The sequence below is a fragment of the Myxine glutinosa genome, unplaced genomic scaffold, assembly GCF_964187855.1.
Source record: "Myxine glutinosa unplaced genomic scaffold, kmMyxGlut1.1 SCAFFOLD_2381, whole genome shotgun sequence".
Lineage (NCBI taxonomy): Eukaryota > Metazoa > Chordata > Myxini > Myxiniformes > Myxinidae > Myxine > Myxine glutinosa.
The window spans coordinates 3747-22482 of NW_027618475.1; the positions used below are offsets into that span (position 1 = coordinate 3747).

The 18736-nt window shown below is 44.3% G+C and overlaps 1 protein-coding gene across 1 annotated transcript; it reads left to right on the forward strand.

Moving 5' to 3' along the window:
- Positions 1-746: 746 nt before the first annotated feature.
- Positions 747-18209, forward strand: LOC137437870 (rho-related GTP-binding protein RhoQ). The gene is made up of 5 exons (XM_078769407.1): positions 747-831; positions 3873-3970; positions 6441-6605; positions 12185-12280; positions 17047-18209. Exons 1-5 carry the CDS (start codon positions 747-749, stop codon positions 17212-17214), a joined length of 612 nt encoding a protein of 203 aa, XP_078625533.1. The 3' UTR covers positions 17215-18209.
- Positions 18210-18736: the final 527 nt, after the last annotated feature.

Here is an 18736-nt window from a genome sequence, read left to right on the forward strand (position 1 = left end):
CCTTTACTTTGCGATACAAACGCAATTCCCGCCATTTCCACTCACGATCGAGGCCTCCACAGTGACCGCGCCTCTTCTTCCTCCTACTACTACTTCGTCTCACTTCTTTCACTCAAAATGCACGAAATTCTGCCGCATGAAATTATGTAGAGGCCTCGTCGGGGGGATATAAGGTAGATAAGGAAGGCGTTGTAACAGAAGAATCAAAATAAAAGTGGAAGAACATAAGGAAATGGGAGCTATTCTGGACCCACAGCCAAACCCGACAAACCATTGCAATACACCCCGAACGTCTAGCGCCGCCACAAACTACATCATGGAATTGCAGCTGGCGCGGTTTTTTTAAACCATTGATATTAAAATAAAACGTAGCCGAAAACCACCGGGATTTTATGCTGATTCCGAATCTGTCTAAAACTTTTCTCCGATGTGTAGTTCTTGAGTTATAAGCGGACATCCAGACACACACACACACACACACACACACACACACACACACACACACACACACACACACACACACACACACACACACACACACACACACACAGTCCTCCTTTATATATATATACATATATATATATATATATATATATATATATATATATATATATAAATATTTAGTGCTTTCTAGTTGTTACGACCTCACCCCCTTAGGGGGTAGTTGGGGAATCGGGGTACTGTACATATTGACTGCGGAGGTCAGAATCAGAATCAGGAGACAAGGACAGAGTTCAGAACCCATAATGTCTTGTCACGGTGGTTACTGCAGCACTTTGTCCAACCACCTCTTGAATGCGTCCACTGAAGGTGCCGTGATAACCTTCTCAGGTGAGGCATTTCATCCATTGACAATGACCTGGGTGAGGAATACTGTTCTCGTTCTGCACCAAAGTCAGAGAGGATGAGGTCTGTCATCCTGGGACAACTGGAGTGAATCTCCAAGTTGTGGCCGCAAGCTACCATGCGTTGACTTATTCATGCAAGGAGAGGTCAGAGTTGAATTAGTCTGAAGATCAGTATGCTACCTTTGTGAAGGTTGCGTGTAGGCGGTCCGATGTGACCATGTGGAATTATCATATCAGAATGCTGGCACGGATTTAAAACACCCATGTCACCTAAAATGCATGTGTAGGCTATTCCAACTGGGTCTCTTACCACACCAGGGAATCTACTGGTGTTATCAAGCCGAGCAAAGATGAAAAAAACAACTCATAAGAAACAGTGTACACAGAGCAAAGTATGCAACGGTAAATCCCGAAGGCACTCAATCGTAATGAAGGAATTCGTAAACTAACATGAAACAAGTTTCACTGGAGGGGCAACGATTGCACAGCATAAATACATCTCTAGGTAACTCCAAAGTGGAGGATGAGGATTGAGGGCAAAATAAGAGGAATATTTGCATGTATATAAAGAAGATGGGGGTGGGAGGGTGGGTAAGGGATGGAAGGAATTAAGGCCAGTCTGAAGTGATGTTCTGGAGGCTTCATCCAAGTTGTGAGCCACAAAAATGGCCTCAGGCCTATCGACCACTCCACTCAATCCAGCACGCCCTGAATACCTCCATTACCAATCTCCCTCTCGTCCTTTTTTCCAATAATAATGCGGCTTCAAATGAGGTAGTCCTCACTTCGATAACGCAGTTCCTCCATGAGACTTCGCATGTATCAAGTTAAATTGTGCCAAGCGGCCATCACTCTCTTGGCTCACATCTTTGTGATAAATGTGGTTTTCTTCTCCACCATGTCTCATTCCCCACAACTCTGGTCTTAACATGGTTATATTCTCATTATGTCTCTCAGACTCACTCTGATCTCACTCTGGTCTCTCCGAAAAGACCGACTGGAAAACCCTCCCATCCACTTTCTGAATAATCCTCTCCAAGAAGTTCTGTCACTCAAGCTTTTGGGTCTCACTATTTGCCATGATCTTTCCTGGGAAAACCACATTTCAAATCTGGCCTCCAAAGCCAGTCGCCGACTGGGCATCCTCCGTCGTGCAAAGTCCTTCCTTGGCACACCTGAGCTCCTCACCACATACAAGGCTTTCATCCGCAGCTCTATGGAATACTGCTCTCCCCTCTGGTCTGGTGCTCCTGCCTCACACCTAGCCCGTCTTCACGCTGTTGAAACCAAAGCGTTCAGAATCATTGGAATCTCCCGCGATGAAGCTAACTCCAAGGGCCGTTCACTCACTCACCGCAGGCAGGTTGGTGGTCTTTCCGTCTTCTACCGACTCCTCTCTGGCCTTGCCCCCCAAGCCCTCTCTGGGCTCTGTCCCCCAAATATTCCTACAGGTCGCACAAGATCTGCCTGCAACCCTCTTATGGTTAAACTGCCAAAATCAAGACTTTCTGCTCACCTTCACTCCTTCATTCCTCTTTTCTCCTGCCTCTGGAACAAACTCCCTCACTCTCTTCAATCCCACTCCACCCTCCAGGTCTTTAAAACAGCTGTTCACCAACCATCTCTTATCGTCCCCCATCCAAAACCTTGATCTTTTCTACCCCCGCTAATTTCGGTCCCCTTGTGTTTTATACCTCTTCCCCCCCCCCCCCCCCCTCCCCTTCCCACGCCTCCTGCCCCCAAGCCCTCTCCCTCCCACACTTCTCCCTGCTCTCAAATGTTGTGGTTGTGTGCTTCCCCTTCTCTCCCCATCTTGTCTTCCGCTCCCTCTTTTTGTATATTTTGTTTGTCTGGTTGATTTGTTTGTGAAATAAATGTTAGCTCTTTCACGAGCCTCGATTCAGTATACAAAAAAAAAAAAAAAAAAGAAGTCTCTGTCCTTTTTAGGACAAGAAAAGTATCGGTGAAAGTGAAGCTCCAGGAGTGAGGGGAAAGACTTGCGACACTACCACCACCTGGTGGTTTTCTATACATATCCCAGAATCTACTCATGTCAATGGAGCTTGTGTGGCTGTAGCTATGTCAACAATATTCACTCGTCGATTGGTCGTGGCACTGACCAATTAGGTACCCGCTAGTAAGACTAAACTTGAAATCAGTGAGTGCTTGGAATTCAAAGTCAAATCAAACAAACAAACAATATATATATATATATATATATATATATATATATATATATATATATATATACATATATATATATATATATATATATATATATATATATATATATATATATATATTCAGACTTGCGACAAATTACCCATAAAACAACAAGGTTTTGTTATTTCCTTTGACTCCACAATTAGTGCAGTTGACACTTGTGCCAGAAGGCACTGTGATGATTTTCGGAGAATATTTTAAGATAATTCAACTGATCTGACTTATAATTATAATATTCATATTGAAGTATTTTAAGTGATAGCTTTCTGGAGCAGGTAAGATGGTGGCACAACTTCAGCTGGCTTCAAACTATTATGTCAATTCAAAGTCCATATTTTCAGGTCAGTGCACCAAGCCCATGTTGTGAATCTGTTGAAGCATTATTTATTTTCATTATTGTTCACTATTTTTAGTGTCAGTTTGTTCTGTAACTAGTTAGTCAACCATGTAATCCTGATGTCAGTGTGTGTTGCTGTCCCTTGTCGTGAATATCCTTTCGCTCAATCTGGCATCACATAGACATTATGAGTGTCTGATTCTGGTGATCCTCTTATCCTTTCATTCTGTTTGTTAGTAACAATGGGTAACTGATAAAAATGCAATCAGTATTTTGATTTTGATGCTGTGCGGGACAAGTTGAACGAAATCTCAGGTGTGCAGTTGGGATAAGAGCATTGGTAGCAGGGCCTTGTCTCATGAAGATTCCCCTCACCTCGATTGTCTTACCATTGACGCCGATCCATTATGTGGTAAAAAGCACCTGTCTCAGTGTTCTTTAAATAATGTAACCATTTTTTTCAGAGGGCATGATCACTGGTGTGTCTGTCTGTGGTCTTGTAGTGAACGTCACAGTGGGTGGCAAGCAGTATCTGCTGGGATTGTTCGACACGGCTGGAAAGGTACTCGTATGGTGGAAAGTGAAAGTATGAGGTTCAGAAGGAGAAATATCTATTTCATGGTTACGATCATTGTAATCATTGTCTGATCAGAACTTTTGACTATCGTGATGAGCATCCTTGTTCGGTGACATTCTGTCGAGCGTAACCCCTTCAAAATGTATAAATTGACCAGAATATTAAAATAAGATTGATCTACACCAAAATATTAAGGAGGGACAACTATTTACTATAAAATCAATTTATGAAATATTACTTGATAAATTTAATAAATATTATCAAACTAAAATACACTATTGAGTGTTTGTCTGCCTTTTTCACCGCGATACATTCGGTCGTTATTTATCTGACCTCAATCAAACTTGTTAGCTCGTCCCCCGTGCAGCAGGAGACAGAGTTTTTGCAATCACTTATTTGTGCCAGTCCGGGTTGTAGGGTCAGGAGGACTGAGGGTCACACAATGTAGGTTGTAGCATCTTCATTTCCCCCTTTCCCTAAGAGGGTATTCCGCCTTGGGCGAAATCCACGTCAAGGTGCATATCCGTGTTAAAATAGATAATAATGGGGTTTTTCCAAGGCCGTTTCTAATAACAAAAGTAATAGCCGGCGAAGCCGATGTTGTGAATGAACGCGTACGTATTATGTTGAAAAGCCAGATTTTGCTGGATCCTTTGAGAATTTCGAAGCTTTGACGCACCAAATCGCTCAATGGAGTCCGCCATCTTGCGGATGCGGAAGTATACATAACTAATTGAAAAAAGTTCAATAGGAGTTTGTTTCACCCGTCTTTTTTTGATTCACAATCTTATGCACCTCTAATTTGTAATTAAAATACTTTAAGACCAACCTCGGCCCGCACGGGCCTGGTTATCTTCAACGAAAATCGTCACCAAACACCGGAACCAATGAGATTCGAGCATTTGAAAAAATATTTCAAAAACCAAATCACTCAATGGAGGCCGCCATCTTCCGGATGCGGAAGGATGCATTTAAAAAATTGCAAAAAAGTTCAATAGGAGTTTGTTTCACCCGTCTTTGTTTGATTCACAATCTTATGCACCTCTAATTTGTAATTAAAATACTTTAAGACCAACCTCGTTCCCCGGGCCCACACGGGCTCTGGTTATCTTCAACGAAAATCGTCACCAATTACCGGAACCAATGAGATTCGAGCATTTGAAAAAATATTTCAAAAAAGCTTTTTACCGCGTTTCGGAGGCTGAAAACAGCGTCAAATATTCTAAAATTGACGAAGAATTATTTTTTTGAAATCTCGCGGCCGTCGGGGATAGTTGTTTCACGGCCGGAAATATCCGAAGTTGAGACGGAATTCACCGAATTAATCAAGAAGGAAATTTTATAAATTTTAATCTCATCCAGAATGCAAATGGTGTCATTTTGAACTAGGTACGGTACCTACTACACCTACCTCCTACCAACTACCTAACCTACTGATGCCATAGTGATGGGTAAAATAGTGGCAAGAGGCTTTGGCTTCGCCGGCTCATTGCGGCTTTGCAGTTGGGTACTAGTAAGTAGAAAGAATCTGAAAATGCAAAGCCCATCCGTATCTGCTCTGTATTCGGACTTCTTTTTCTTCTTCGTCCATATGCGAAACATGATGAAAACAGCTAAAAGATACAAAAAGTTTGACGATTTTAGGCGACCTTGACCGTTTGACATCAAACACAATAGGTTTCAGTACCCCAATATGCAAACCCTGTTCAAATACTGAATCAAGTCATGCAGATGGAATTTTATGACCTTGACCTTTGACCTTTTGACCTTCTTGACAAAACACAGGTTATACTTGATGAATTGCATCATATTGGGGCACTGGCATATTGATATGAGTGAAAGAATTAATATTTTATGCAACCGTGACCGTTGAACTTTTGAACTATAAAAAAACAATCAGCTTCTAGCTTTTGATTGGTGAACCAATCAAGTGACACAATGTGAAAATTTTTAAAATTTCAGGTCAATTGGATGAAAATTGACAAAAAAAAAGAAAAGAAAAAAGAATATTAATGTTAGTACAAAGCAATATTAATACTAACAATATCCATGCTGCCCAAGGGTTTTTTCCTCCTTGGACAAACGATGTATTAACGTGTATAAATAGCTTATCATGGCATTTTGTGGGGCACTCCTACCGAAAATATTACAAACCACAAACACGTATGATTACCTTTATTAACTGATATTACTGCTGTTTAACATGAAACTTAAAGGAAGGAAACGTGATGTTCTTGAGGCAATATATACTTATCGGACCAGAGCCTAGATCTACTGTAATCTATATACCCTTGAGAGGAGAATAAACATGACCATTCCTGCTGCTCCCATAGGGAGTGGGTTTACTAATTTACTAAATGTATGAAATATTAAAATATTTACTAAATATTAGATAGTATTTACTACGAGTATGAGGCATACTTACAATATTTCATTTGATTTCTGCATCTTGTAGGAAGATTATGGTGGACTGCGACCCCTCTCGTACCCACTGACAGACGTATTCTTGCTCTGCTTCTCCGTGGTTGAGCCCTCATCGTTTCACTCCCTTCGTACCTCTTGGCTGCTCGACCTGCGAACATGGCATCCCCCTACACCTTTTCTTCTCGTGGGCACACAGGTGAGGAATAATGGAAATGGGTACACCTTTATGGTTTAGATCTTATAATACAGATCTACCTGTCCGTGAAACCTGACGATGTTCTACAAAACTGAAACTGCATGTCTTGCCAAAACTCAAAAATAGAAGTTCATGAACTTTCTTCAATATAATATTGCCAAGACGAATTTGCTGAATCTTGGCTCTTCATAAACCCTTGCATAGCTTCAACGGTAGATGGTGAAATTTCCACCACTTTGGTCTTTAACTTAGATATCACAATGAACCCAATTTTTTTTTAATGAACACACCACTAAAATATGGCTATTTTATTCCATTTGTACAATGTTGCCGAAATCTGATCATGTGCCTGAATTGGAAGATCTACTGGAACTTTGGTTCACATTCTCATAACATCACATTTTGACTGTTGCGATTCCTCACTGGCAGGTTTGCCGGTTTCTTTTCTCAGAGCTTTGCTAAATTGTATAGAACACAGAAGCCAAGGTTTGTGCAGGTTTGCACAAACCGAGCAGACCTAGCAGAGGGACCTGTGAGGGGAGGGGGGAAGGAGGGTGGAGTGGGACACACACACCCCTTTTTTTTTTTTTTACAGAAGCCAAGGTTTGTGGTCCATGCTTGTGATCCAGGCTAGTTGTTCAGGCACTGAGACTCTGTCACATCATTCCATTTTTCAAGACGCATTCGCTTCCAGTACAGGAGCGTATAGATCTTGGGGAAAATGCCAGGGCATAGAAAAGGCCCCTTTATATGGTATGTGCAATGCGGCAAACTATATAAAATAAGGGACATTCAAACAACTCGTGTGCATGCTGAACTACTCTTGTGTTCTTATACACCTGAAAAAGAAAAATCACTATAAAATATACTTGTACATTGTCTACCATACTATTTACCTATCAGCCAAGCCACAAACATCAAGGTTCAAACAACAAAAATGTGGGGGAAAATTGTACATTGAAAAAATGAGCACCCCCCCCCCCCTCCACACACACACACACACACACACACACACACACACACACACACACACACACACACACACACACACACACACACACACCCTTTCATCTATCTATAATTCCAGTAATCTCTGTGTGTCTGTGTGTTTGTCTGTGACCGCTGTTTCTCGACAACCACGGGTCCGATCTAATTGAAACTTGCCAGATATCTATCTATAATTCCAGTAATCTCTGTGTGTCTGTGTGTTTGTCTGTGACCGCTGTTTCTCGACAACCACGGGTCCGATCTAATTGAAACTTGCCAGATATATTGCTGGGGACCTGAGGATGTGCCTTTTCAAGGTTTGAAATTAATCGGACAAGTGGTTCCCAAGGTATGGTCACCGTACTCGCAAGCCGTTCGCTTTGGCTTTGCGAATGGACCAAACCATTTCATGTAAATAGAGGGGGGGGGGGGGGTTCTACCGTACTCGCAAGCCGTTCGCTTTGGCTTTGCGAATGGACCAAACCATTTCATGTAAATAGAGGGGGGGGTTCTGTGGTCGTTACTGCCACGTGGTTTCAAAGTTTTTTTTTGTTGTTGTTGTTTGCACGCATGTTTTTTTGCACGCACGTACGGGCAAGCACGTACGGGCAAGCACGGCCGTGCGGGCACGCCCTAGTAACTAATAATTGCACGTATTCATCAGTCTCAGATCAAATTCAGTGTTTTGTACTGAAATTCTGTTTTTTCCAAGTCTGGATTTGGTTTGGAATTTTGAACCACCCGGGAATGAAAACTATAAATACAGATCTGGGATCCCAGTGCAGGTATATCGACAGATTTTAGTTTAGAACAGAACTGGAGTCTAACATTTCCCACCATTCTTTATGAATAAAATAAGGAAGCGCACACCCCATTTATCAGAAGCAAAACCTTGCGGTCCACGTAAATGGCGAGTGAGGGGAAAACCCGCACACACTAAATATACAACAACAACAACAACAACAACAACAACAACGTACATTAAAACGGTTATATTTCTCACCATCAAGCGTTCCCGACACGAGCTCATAATACAGTTCGTCTAGTGATATTTTCTGGCACTTTGACACCAACCCAGGCCTTTAGAAGTTAGAACACTGGACGTTCGCCGAATTTGGCAAACAACGAACGGCATTTTCTGTCAAACTGTCGCGCACATGTAACTTGGCTCAGACATGTAACTTGGCGCGAGCACATACAAAATTAGAACCTGTTCCACTGAGCGGGACCTGATTTTACTGACCGCGAGAAAAAAAAAATTTTTTTTTTAGGGGCGGACGACTTTTATGAGGCGGGTGGCGATGATAAACAGGAATTTTTTTTAAACCAGCCTAATGCATTCGATTGTGTGTGTGTGTGTGTGTGTGTGTGTGTGTGTGTGTGTGTGTGTGTGTGTGTGTGTGTGTGTGTGTGTGTGTGTGTGTGTGTGTGTGTTTGTGAACAAGATATCTGGAAAAGTTCTGAACGGATTTGGATGAAAGTTGGTGGGATGATTGCCCTTGGGATAAGGAAGAATTGATTAGTTTTTGGTGAAGCTCAGGATATTATTCCGGATCCAGGAATTTTTTGAAGGATTTTTTTACCATTGGAAGATAGGGCTCTTTTTTTAAACATTATCTTCTATATATTCTATATTTAACATTGTGATATGAAAATAGTTTTCATATTTGTTGTAAATGTAGTTTAAACTCGTGGTTATGCGTTAGAGCGGTGTATTTTGTTAGCAGCGTCGTCTTCAAGGTTCTTTTTTTTAATTTTAATAAAGACATATTCTGTCATTTAAAAACCATCAAAGTGTGTATTCGGTTTCCCCGTTTACTAAAATGCATCGTTTGATATGTATAATGCTTTAAAACTTTTTTTTTTTTAACCTCAGAAGAGATATCAACATTTACCTCAGCGAATGTCAATCGCGGTGTCAGTATTTGATGATCTTACAAAGACTTAGGTGAGTTATAAGTGTGACAAGCATGTGCACGGGATTCTTCCTAGAAGAATAAGTGGTCGCATTAGCTTGTACGACTTAAATGAGCGAGTTTAGGAGTCGCGGAAGGCGAGAGAACGAGGCCATTCGTAGGGTTCGAAGATGCTTTATTGTAACACTCTAACAGCAAGATCCAGCACACTAAACTCGAACGGAAGTCAGCATGCTTATATAAAGCCAAAAGCCCTCTCGGAGGGCGTGGCGCCGGCAACCGTGCGTGCGTCACGTCCGCACAACCACAAGTCCAACAGGCCCGTGCACGTGTATTATGCCCAAATAAGGTAATGAAGGAACTGCGCTCCAACGCGAGTCGAAAGAATTGACGCGACCAAAGACGGAATTCGTCCGAGTTGCTTTATTGAAACAAAACAGCTCAGGTATTCTGACAAGCCTGTTTATCGGGCAGCAATATATATACACATTTATGTCGGGAAGTTTGCCCGGCAAAAGCTATACCGGGCATGCCCGGGTGTCAAGGGCGAGCCTTGGAAAGGCGAGTCTGGACCTGCCCGGGCGTGTTTGGCTGCGGCCTGGCAAGTCGAGGCTGGGCGTGCCCGGGCGCTCTGGGCGAGCCCTGGAAAGGCGATAGCGGGCATGCCCGGACGCTCTGGGCGAGCCCTGGAAAGGCGATAGCGGGCATGCCCGGACGCTCTGGGCGAGCCCTGAAAAGGCGATAGCGGGCATGCCCAGATGCTCTGGGCGAGCCCTGGAAAGGCGAGAGCGAGCATGCCCGGGAAAGACGAGACAGGGCGTGCCCGGGAGGTTCGGGCGTGCCCGGGAACAGTGAGTCCGGGCATGCCCGGGAGAGGCGCGTCTGGCCGTGTTCTGGCCGGTGCAAGGCGATTGTGTGCATCCAGCGGTAACCGCTACAGTAATCACATAAGGTAACCGCCACATGCGGTTACCTGCACATAAGGTAACCGCCACATACGTCCCCCCAGAATGCACGCCACGGGCCTATGCGTAGGCCGAGGCGACCGAGGGGCTGGGCAAGTCCTCGGGGGAGGCTGCCGAGGTTCCTCGCGGGCTTCCCGAGGTTGCAGGTCGCGGGTGCAGTGCCGAGAAGGCTCGAGCGGTGCACGCGAAAAGCGGGTGAGCCAACCGAGGGGCTGGTCAAGGCCTCGGGGGAGGCTGCCGAGGTCCCTCGCGGGCCTCCCGAGGATGCAGGGTCGGAGAAGTAGTTGCGGTTGTAGTTGTAGTTGCGCAAGGGTGACGAAGCGGCCGTGCCGCTAACGTCAGCGCGCGCGGTGACGAAGCAGCCGTTCCGCCAACGTCAGTGTGCGCGAAGTTGACGAAGCAGCTGTGCCTTCGGAGGGTCTTGGAGTAGGCTCACCCCTCTGGTCGTAGAGGAGGAGCCGAGCGCGGTGCGCGAACCTCATAGTCATGGCCGTCGTCGTTTCCAAAACTCCGGCATTTCGAAACAGCGTTCGAAACTGCGCCCGAAGCCGTGCGGGAGAAGCCGGCGTCACCAGCTTAGGTGGCTTCCCTGGCTAGGGCGCGCTTGCCGTGTTCGTTCGCAGCCACCGAATCCGTTCGGGGGCAGTCGGAGGTCACCAGCTTAGGTGGCTTCCCTGGCTAGGGCGCGCTTACCGTGTTCGTTCGCAGCCCCCGAATCCGTTCGGGGGCAGTCGGAGGTCACCAGTTTAGGAGTCGCGGAAGGCGAGAGAACGAGGCCATTCGTAGGGTTCGAAGATGCTTTATTGTAACAGCAAGATCCAGCACACTAAACTCGAACGGAAGTCAGCATGCTTATATAAAGCCAAAAGCCCTCTTCAGAGGGCGTGGCTCCGGCAACCGCGCGTGCGTCACGTCCGCACAACCACAAGTCCAACAGGCCCGTGCACGTGTATTATGCCCAAATAAGGTAATCACATAAGGTAACCGCCACATGCGGTTACCTGCACATAAGGTAACCGCCACACGAGTTTTGTTTTCACGTTTGGGCCAGTTTTACCTGTTGTATCCCTATGGAATGAAACGAACGTTTTTACTAGCTTACAATTTTATTTGAAGTCACACATGCCTCAAAATACACTCACCAATGTGGAATTGAACGCTGAATCCGAAAATGTAAGTGAAATTGCCTTGTTTTTTTTTTAAACATTATCTTCTATATATTCTAAATATATATCTGTGCAATGTCTGTCTTGTGTTGTCACTGAACTACTCCCTCAAACTTTTGTGAAATCGTGCTATTCCAACTTGACCCACGGCGGGAGTATACGCGCTACTGAGTGGCGTTCTAGTTATTCGAATGCGTTTTTGAAAAATGATTGCTCTTCTTTGTAAAGCGATATTTTAAAAAAAAAATTTTTATTGGAGGCAAGACCTGGAGGGAAGAATGAGATCAAAGAGAGTGTGGAAGGTGTTTTTTGACAATTTATTTGAAATGAAAAGCACTTTGTAAGAAATCAATGAAATCTAATTTATCTGTGAGACGCAAACCCACACCAGCTGAGTCGAAGAGAAGGTGGTGGGGTTGAGGGACTTCCGACAATCGTGAACTTCCTCTGATCAGGTGATCTTGCCGAGACCATTACCAGGAGGACCAAACAAATGAAACATTTTAAACACCCACTGAACTTACCTTTTGGTACCGACTTCACAGATAGACCTTCGAGACGACTCCAAGACGATTGCACGGCTGGGTGAGGCACAGGAGAAGCCAATCTCATGTGAGCGAGGGCAGAAGATGGCTAATGAGGTGAGGCTTTTGTGACGGTTCCATCTTGTACTACTTGTACCATCCTTTCCATGCACAAGCGCATTTGGTAGTTGGTATACAGCTTGGAATGGGAGGTTGGTGGTTGTAGTGGTGGTGTAAAGATCGAGTAAAGTAGTGAAATACTAATCCACACCACAGAAAAAGGGCAGTCTTGAAGTAAATCAGAGGAGATGATTGATTGTTGAGATGAATTGATATGGCATAAAGCATTTTGTTTTAATGCAGATTGATCTTGATGACTATTTGACAATACCAGAAGTATTTCACAACATCATACAGGAACAGCAAGGGAGGGAAACTTTAAGTTGGAAGTGGCCATCCCAGCTTAGCAGAATGTTCCAATATACACCCCAAGCACAACCACCAAGTTTCAACGTATTTCTTCAAACAAACAAGCAAACAGACATGTATGTTTTAACACATTCCCCTCACATCTATGAATCTATGATTAGTGATTACTATAGTTTTCATTATACAATTATTATTATTATTCACACCATAGCTGCTAAAGGCAGCCGTCGGTGACATAAAGCACAGTCATCGTCCTAAAATACGCAATTTCGTGTCTGTCTGTCTGTCTGACTGCGATACATTCGGTCGTTACTTATCCAATCTCAACCAAACTTGACAGGAGAACTAAGGGTCACACAATGGAGGTTATAGCAATTTAACTTCCCTTGAGGTGTATATCTGTGTTAAGATAGCTTTATCATGGCGTTTTTCCAAAGCTGCTCCGAAAAACAAAAGTAACAACAACGCTCATGATAATAGCATAATATTAATGTTATGACGAATCAATATTAATACATATAATATTCCCCCTTCCCAAGGGGTTTTGTGACTTGCAATATTGCCCCCACCCTTCCCCCCACCGCAACACCCTTACGAAAGTAAATTTTATTATGTGGAATTTAGAATGGTGAGGCACTGTCTGATATTTTCAATGACCTGATCTAACATACGTTATAGTAATAATAATTGGCAATAATAAGGAAAATAACACAAGTCACCCCGCCGCGCCCGTAGTCAGCGGGTGTAGGCCTACTCGTCTCCTAAAATAGGGAGCCCTCCAACATCCCAAAACTTCAAATTATCCACCTAAGTTATGGTCAGATGACCAATCCTGTTCTAACCTCCATCCATCCTTCAATACAAGATAACACCACACTGCCAGGTTTCTCTTCCAGGGACAGTATTTTGCCACCTTCCTCCTTTCGATAACATTCATGAGACCACCACCCACACAAACTCCAACTTGACCACAAACCCATTTTATGCTCCATCCAGGGCACTATCAGCATTCTCATCCAAGTCCATAATTCAAAAGCGCTAATACGCCTTTCATCTTCTGCTCTAAGAGTCCAACCTTCGCAGCCATGAAGTGCAATACTCCAAACAAGTGATGTCGTTGGCCTTTTTCTTGATTTGTTTCCGTATTCCAACATCTATGATATACATTTGATTTCAGCCCAGACAATTTGATGATCACTTCCGCAATCCGCACTGGTAAAGGATCTCCAGTCCATACACTCACATCTATCTCTTCGTCTAGTGGTAATGAAGATGATTCTTGTATCTGTTGCCCAGTGATGTCCAGGTATACCGTTGATTAGCACGATGCCTGAAGCAGCTATTGAGCACAAGCAAATTGTTATCTTCTAACCAATCCAAAAGCAGCTTTCCTCACTCATTTAACTTACCTAAGCACCATGATCTTCCACAAGCACCATCATCTGTGTTCTCACCAATCTTTGCATTGAAGTCGTCCATTACGACCAACGGCTCTCTCTTGCTTGGAGCACCTCTTGACAACTTTATGTATCTCAGCATACACAGATATAACGTCATTTTCATCAGCGTCGGTGGTTGGCATGTAGACTTGAATGGTGTTAACCAGTTTTGGTTTCAAATTCACTCTAATCTTGATGGTCCTAGCTCCGACTGGTTCGACAGCAGTGATGGCTTTTGCAGTTTTGGGGGATACCAATAAACCAACCCCATGAAGATGCTATAGCATGAAGATGAAGATGCTATAGTTACCTCCACAGTAATACAACTCCCATCCATCAGTGTATATTTCACAGACACCAAACCACCTCACTCCAGCAAGACCCAATATGTCGATGTTCAACCTTTCTGCTTCTTTTCAAACTTGCTCTGGTTTTCCGAATCCTAGCAATGTTCTTACATTCCATGCACCGCCATTCAATACTTTTTGATGACCATCGATGGTTGGCGTCAGCACATAAGGTTGGGTTCGGTCAGAAGAGTTTAAACCCAAACCGTCATTATCCACATTTGTCCTCTCTTCTGTAGTACGTCCTTCCTCGGTCATCAGTTGGAACTGCACATCCCTGGGGAGCTCAGTTGGCAGGTTCCATAACCTTAAGCTATTTGTGAACTCTTGTATACAATCTATCTGTAATCTATAATGTTAGGGGGCGCTACTCCGCACCAGATGTGGATGGCCATTGGCTCACAAGGAGCTCATCCACACTTTGGCAGGTCTTGATTTTGTCCTGCAGTGCCCACACACCCTCCTCATCAAGTAAACCACAAAGCTAATTGGGTGGGAGAGCCGGTTTACTTGTCAACAACAAAAACATGTGGCAGGTAGCACTGGGTTACATGTCCACACCAGATGGTAGCTCTGGGTTACATGTCCACACCAGATGGTAGCACTGGGTTACATGTCCGCACCAGATGGTAGCACTGGGTTACATGTCCACACCAGATGGTAGCACTGGGTTACATGCCCGCACCAGATGGTAGCACTGGGTTACATGTCCACACCAGATGGTAGCACTGGGTTACATGTCCACACCAGATGGTAGCACTGGGTTACATGCCCGCACCAGATGGTAGCACTGGGTTACATGTCCACACCAGATGGTAGCACTGGGTTACATGTCCACACCAGATGGTAGCACTGGGTTACATGCCCGCACCAGATGGTAGCACTGGGTTACATGTCCACACCAGATGGTAGCTCTGGGTTACATGTCCACACCAGATGGTAGCACTGGGTTACATGTCCGCACCAGATGGTAGCACTGGGTTACATGTCCACACCAGATGGTAGCACTGGGTTACATGCCCGCACCAGATGGTAGCACTGGGTTACATGTCCACACCAGATGGTAGCACTGGGTTACATGTCCACACCAGATGGTAGCACTGGGTTACATGCCCGCACCAGATGGTAGCACTGGGTTACATGTCCACACCAGATGGTAGCACTGGGTTACATGTCCACACCAGATGGTAGCACTGGGTTACATGCCCGCACCAGATGGTAGCACTGGGTTACATGTCCACACCAGATGGTAGCTCTGGGTTACATGTCCACACCAGATGGTAGCACTGGGTTACATGTCCGCACCAGATGGTAGCACTGGGTTACATGTCCACACCAGATGGTAGCACTGGGTTACATGCCCGCACCAGATGGTAGCACTGGGTTACATGCCCGCACCAGATGTAGCACTGGGTTACATGTCCACACCAGATGGTAGCACTGGGTTACATGTCCGCACCAGATGGTAGCACTGGGTTACATGTCCGCACCAGATGGTAGCACTGGGTTACATGTCCACACCAGATGGTAGCACTGGGTTACATGTCCGCACCAGATGGTAGCACTGGGTTACATGTCCACACCAGATGGTAGCACTGGGTTACATGTCCGCACCAGATGGTAGCACTGGGTTACATGCCCATATAATACTATGAGAATTGGGGTATTTTTGAATGATTTGTACAACTTCTGGGAGTTTGATTTATTTATTTATGGATAACGTCGTTTTCAAATTGATCTGCCCAGCGGTGCAGGAGTGCATTAGCAGGTATGAAAATTCACCCACTACTTATATGACGATTCCCCAATTTCACATGGAAGTACAAATCTAAGTTGGAGATGGCCATCCCAACTTAATAGAATGTTCCCAAGCACACCCACATTACAACCAGCACTTTTGAACTTATTTCGCCCAGCGGTTTAGGAGTGCATAAAACAAGGAGCACGGATGTAAATTGGCCAATTCATTTTCAAATCTATAAGGTTTTCATGCAGAGATACCATTATAATACTGTAAACTTGTATGTTGTTCAGTGTGCTGTTCAGAACAGGAAGTTGTAAGTTGTTCAGTTCGTTGTAAGTAAGTTCTGGCAATCACTTGCCGACTCCTCACGGACACCATGACATCTTTAACATCCATCAACTAATGGCGACAGATGGGATGCCCAGTTTAACATCCATCTGAGGGATGGCACACACATTGATGAATCACCCTGCCTGTGAAACACCGGGATGACAGTTTGTAGCAAGATCGGGATTCAAACCCAGGATAGACAACTCCGAGGTGAGTGTGTGCACCTCTAGGCCATCCTCCCAGACCACCCAGAATTCAATGTATTTGCAAGAATTATGGAAAAGAAGGAGATTGGTGGTGAGCATTTGCTTGTGGAAACTAAATAAATCATGATGTATTTAACAACAAAAAAGTGGACCATGTAGCAAGTACTCATGCTGGTATCCTGTCCAAATTCCAAATTCTTGCTCTGCACTTCTTTAGAAAAAGTATTGACAAACTACCTAGAATTTTCCTTCCTCAGGAATCCTTTGGCAGCACCTTCTCTTCCATTAGATAAGTGATATTTCATGAAGATTCACAAACAATTGATTGTTACTGACAATAATGACATCTTGCAATTTTACATTCTTCTCATGCCAATGTCTCTGGTAGCTGGGTGCACACTGCTACGTGGAGTGCTCAGCCCTCACCCAGAAGGGAGTGAAAAATGTTTTTGACGAAGCCATCTTGGCAATCCTGCGGCCACCGGTTCCTGCCCGGCCCCCGTGCCCTCTCCAACGGCCTCGCCTCGCGCTCTGGAGCTGCTGCCCAATCACGTGACTCAAGCCATCCCGCTATCATTAGAGCGCACTGTAGGCTCAGCCTTTCTCAGTGTTAAGAGAGCAATGGACACAGACAGCATCCATTGCAAGCACAGCCAAGGCCCCAAATATCCCATTTGTAAAGGGTGATTGAAGTCTGCAAATTAATGCTTCCATCACAAAAATGGTGGACCATGTAGCTTCGCACTATCATAGTGACAACAGTACTTTCATCATTTGGTGATTGGCATTTGGTGGTCCGGCCAACCCCCTAATATGGGAAAATGGTCGTTAATTGAGTAGCGGTAGCAATAGTAGTAGTCGTAGTATCCGAAGCTGTCGCGAGCACAGCGTTCACCATGAACCTTTCTGCAACATCGCTTTGTGCTCCTCCATCTGCGCAACATCCACCTGCAGGTCATGGCTGGAACTTCACTCCATCATCACATGTTTCAAAGGAAAGTGGGCCGAGCAGAGGAAGTTGGAAGCTGATGTAATAACTTCCCGTACATCTTGCATCCACATTGATTTATGCAACAATGAGTAGTAGGGTCATGAATGTACTGACTGTTGCAAGAAGACTTGCGATGAAACGGTGACAAAAAAAATATGTGAAATTAGCAACCAAAATCATCAGCATTATTGAGGCATTTCATTGATCCAACTCACTTCCTTCGAGATAACTCCTGACTTCCTGTCACGTGACCCATGTTCTCCACTTTGTGCCACGAAGTTCCGTTTGTTAATTTTCAGCCATTCTTCACTCTCACATATGATACAGAATCATTTAAAGCATTGACTAACAAGTAGCCCATGGTTTCCACAGTAACTTCACTTGCAGTTGAACCGTTGTTGGTATGTCTGACTGACTGTGCCTTTTTTCTAAGTACCCTACACCATGAGTCTCCCAACGCTGCACCATTGGGCATGACCCTCCATTCCTGATGGTCTTCATAAATGAAATATATCAGGTGAAGTCCATTCATTTACCGGGATTAAACCTGCTTTGCTTCCACTGATTGCGTATTGTCATGATTTGAAAAGGTGAACTGAGGCCCATAATGTTTGTGATTAAAATTTGATGGACATCGTCGTAAAGGTAGTACTGTTGCTCAAACATTTGTTAATGTAAAATGGGCATAATAGTGGTAAAAGTTTTCAATATTGGTGAACTAAGTTCGATGATGTGAGAGGGGCGTTTGGTCAGTCTACACATTCAATGGTGCAAAGAAGGAAAGGTGTAAGATGAATTGAGAAATATAGTATTGAGAAAAGGAAGGGAAGTGTGGATGGTAGAGGAGCATAGGTCAGGGAATGGAGGTGAGCAGCAGAGTTGTTGAGAAGGGAAACAATATGAGGAGGTATCATATAGAGGTGGGAGGAAGGACTTGTATGGTATTTATAAGGGGGCATAGGGGATCGTGGTGGGGTGAGGTTGATGCACAGTGTCCACTATTTATGAAATAATATATAGATGACGGCACAGGCATAACCCGAAACCTAACGACATATTTTGTCTTCGCTATCAAGGTCATGCCATT

Excerpts from the sequence above, each read along its gene's own strand:
- LOC137437870 (XM_078769407.1), top strand. The coding sequence starts at position 747 with ATGTCTTGTCACGGTGGTTACTGCAGCACTTTGTCCAACCACCTCTTG. Across the intron at positions 3,971-6,440 it reads TGTTCGACACGGCTGGAAAG|GAAGATTATGGTGGACTGCG; the intron begins GTACTCGTATGG and ends TGCATCTTGTAG. Across the intron at positions 6,606-12,184 it reads TTCTTCTCGTGGGCACACAG|ATAGACCTTCGAGACGACTC; the intron begins GTGAGGAATAAT and ends CCGACTTCACAG.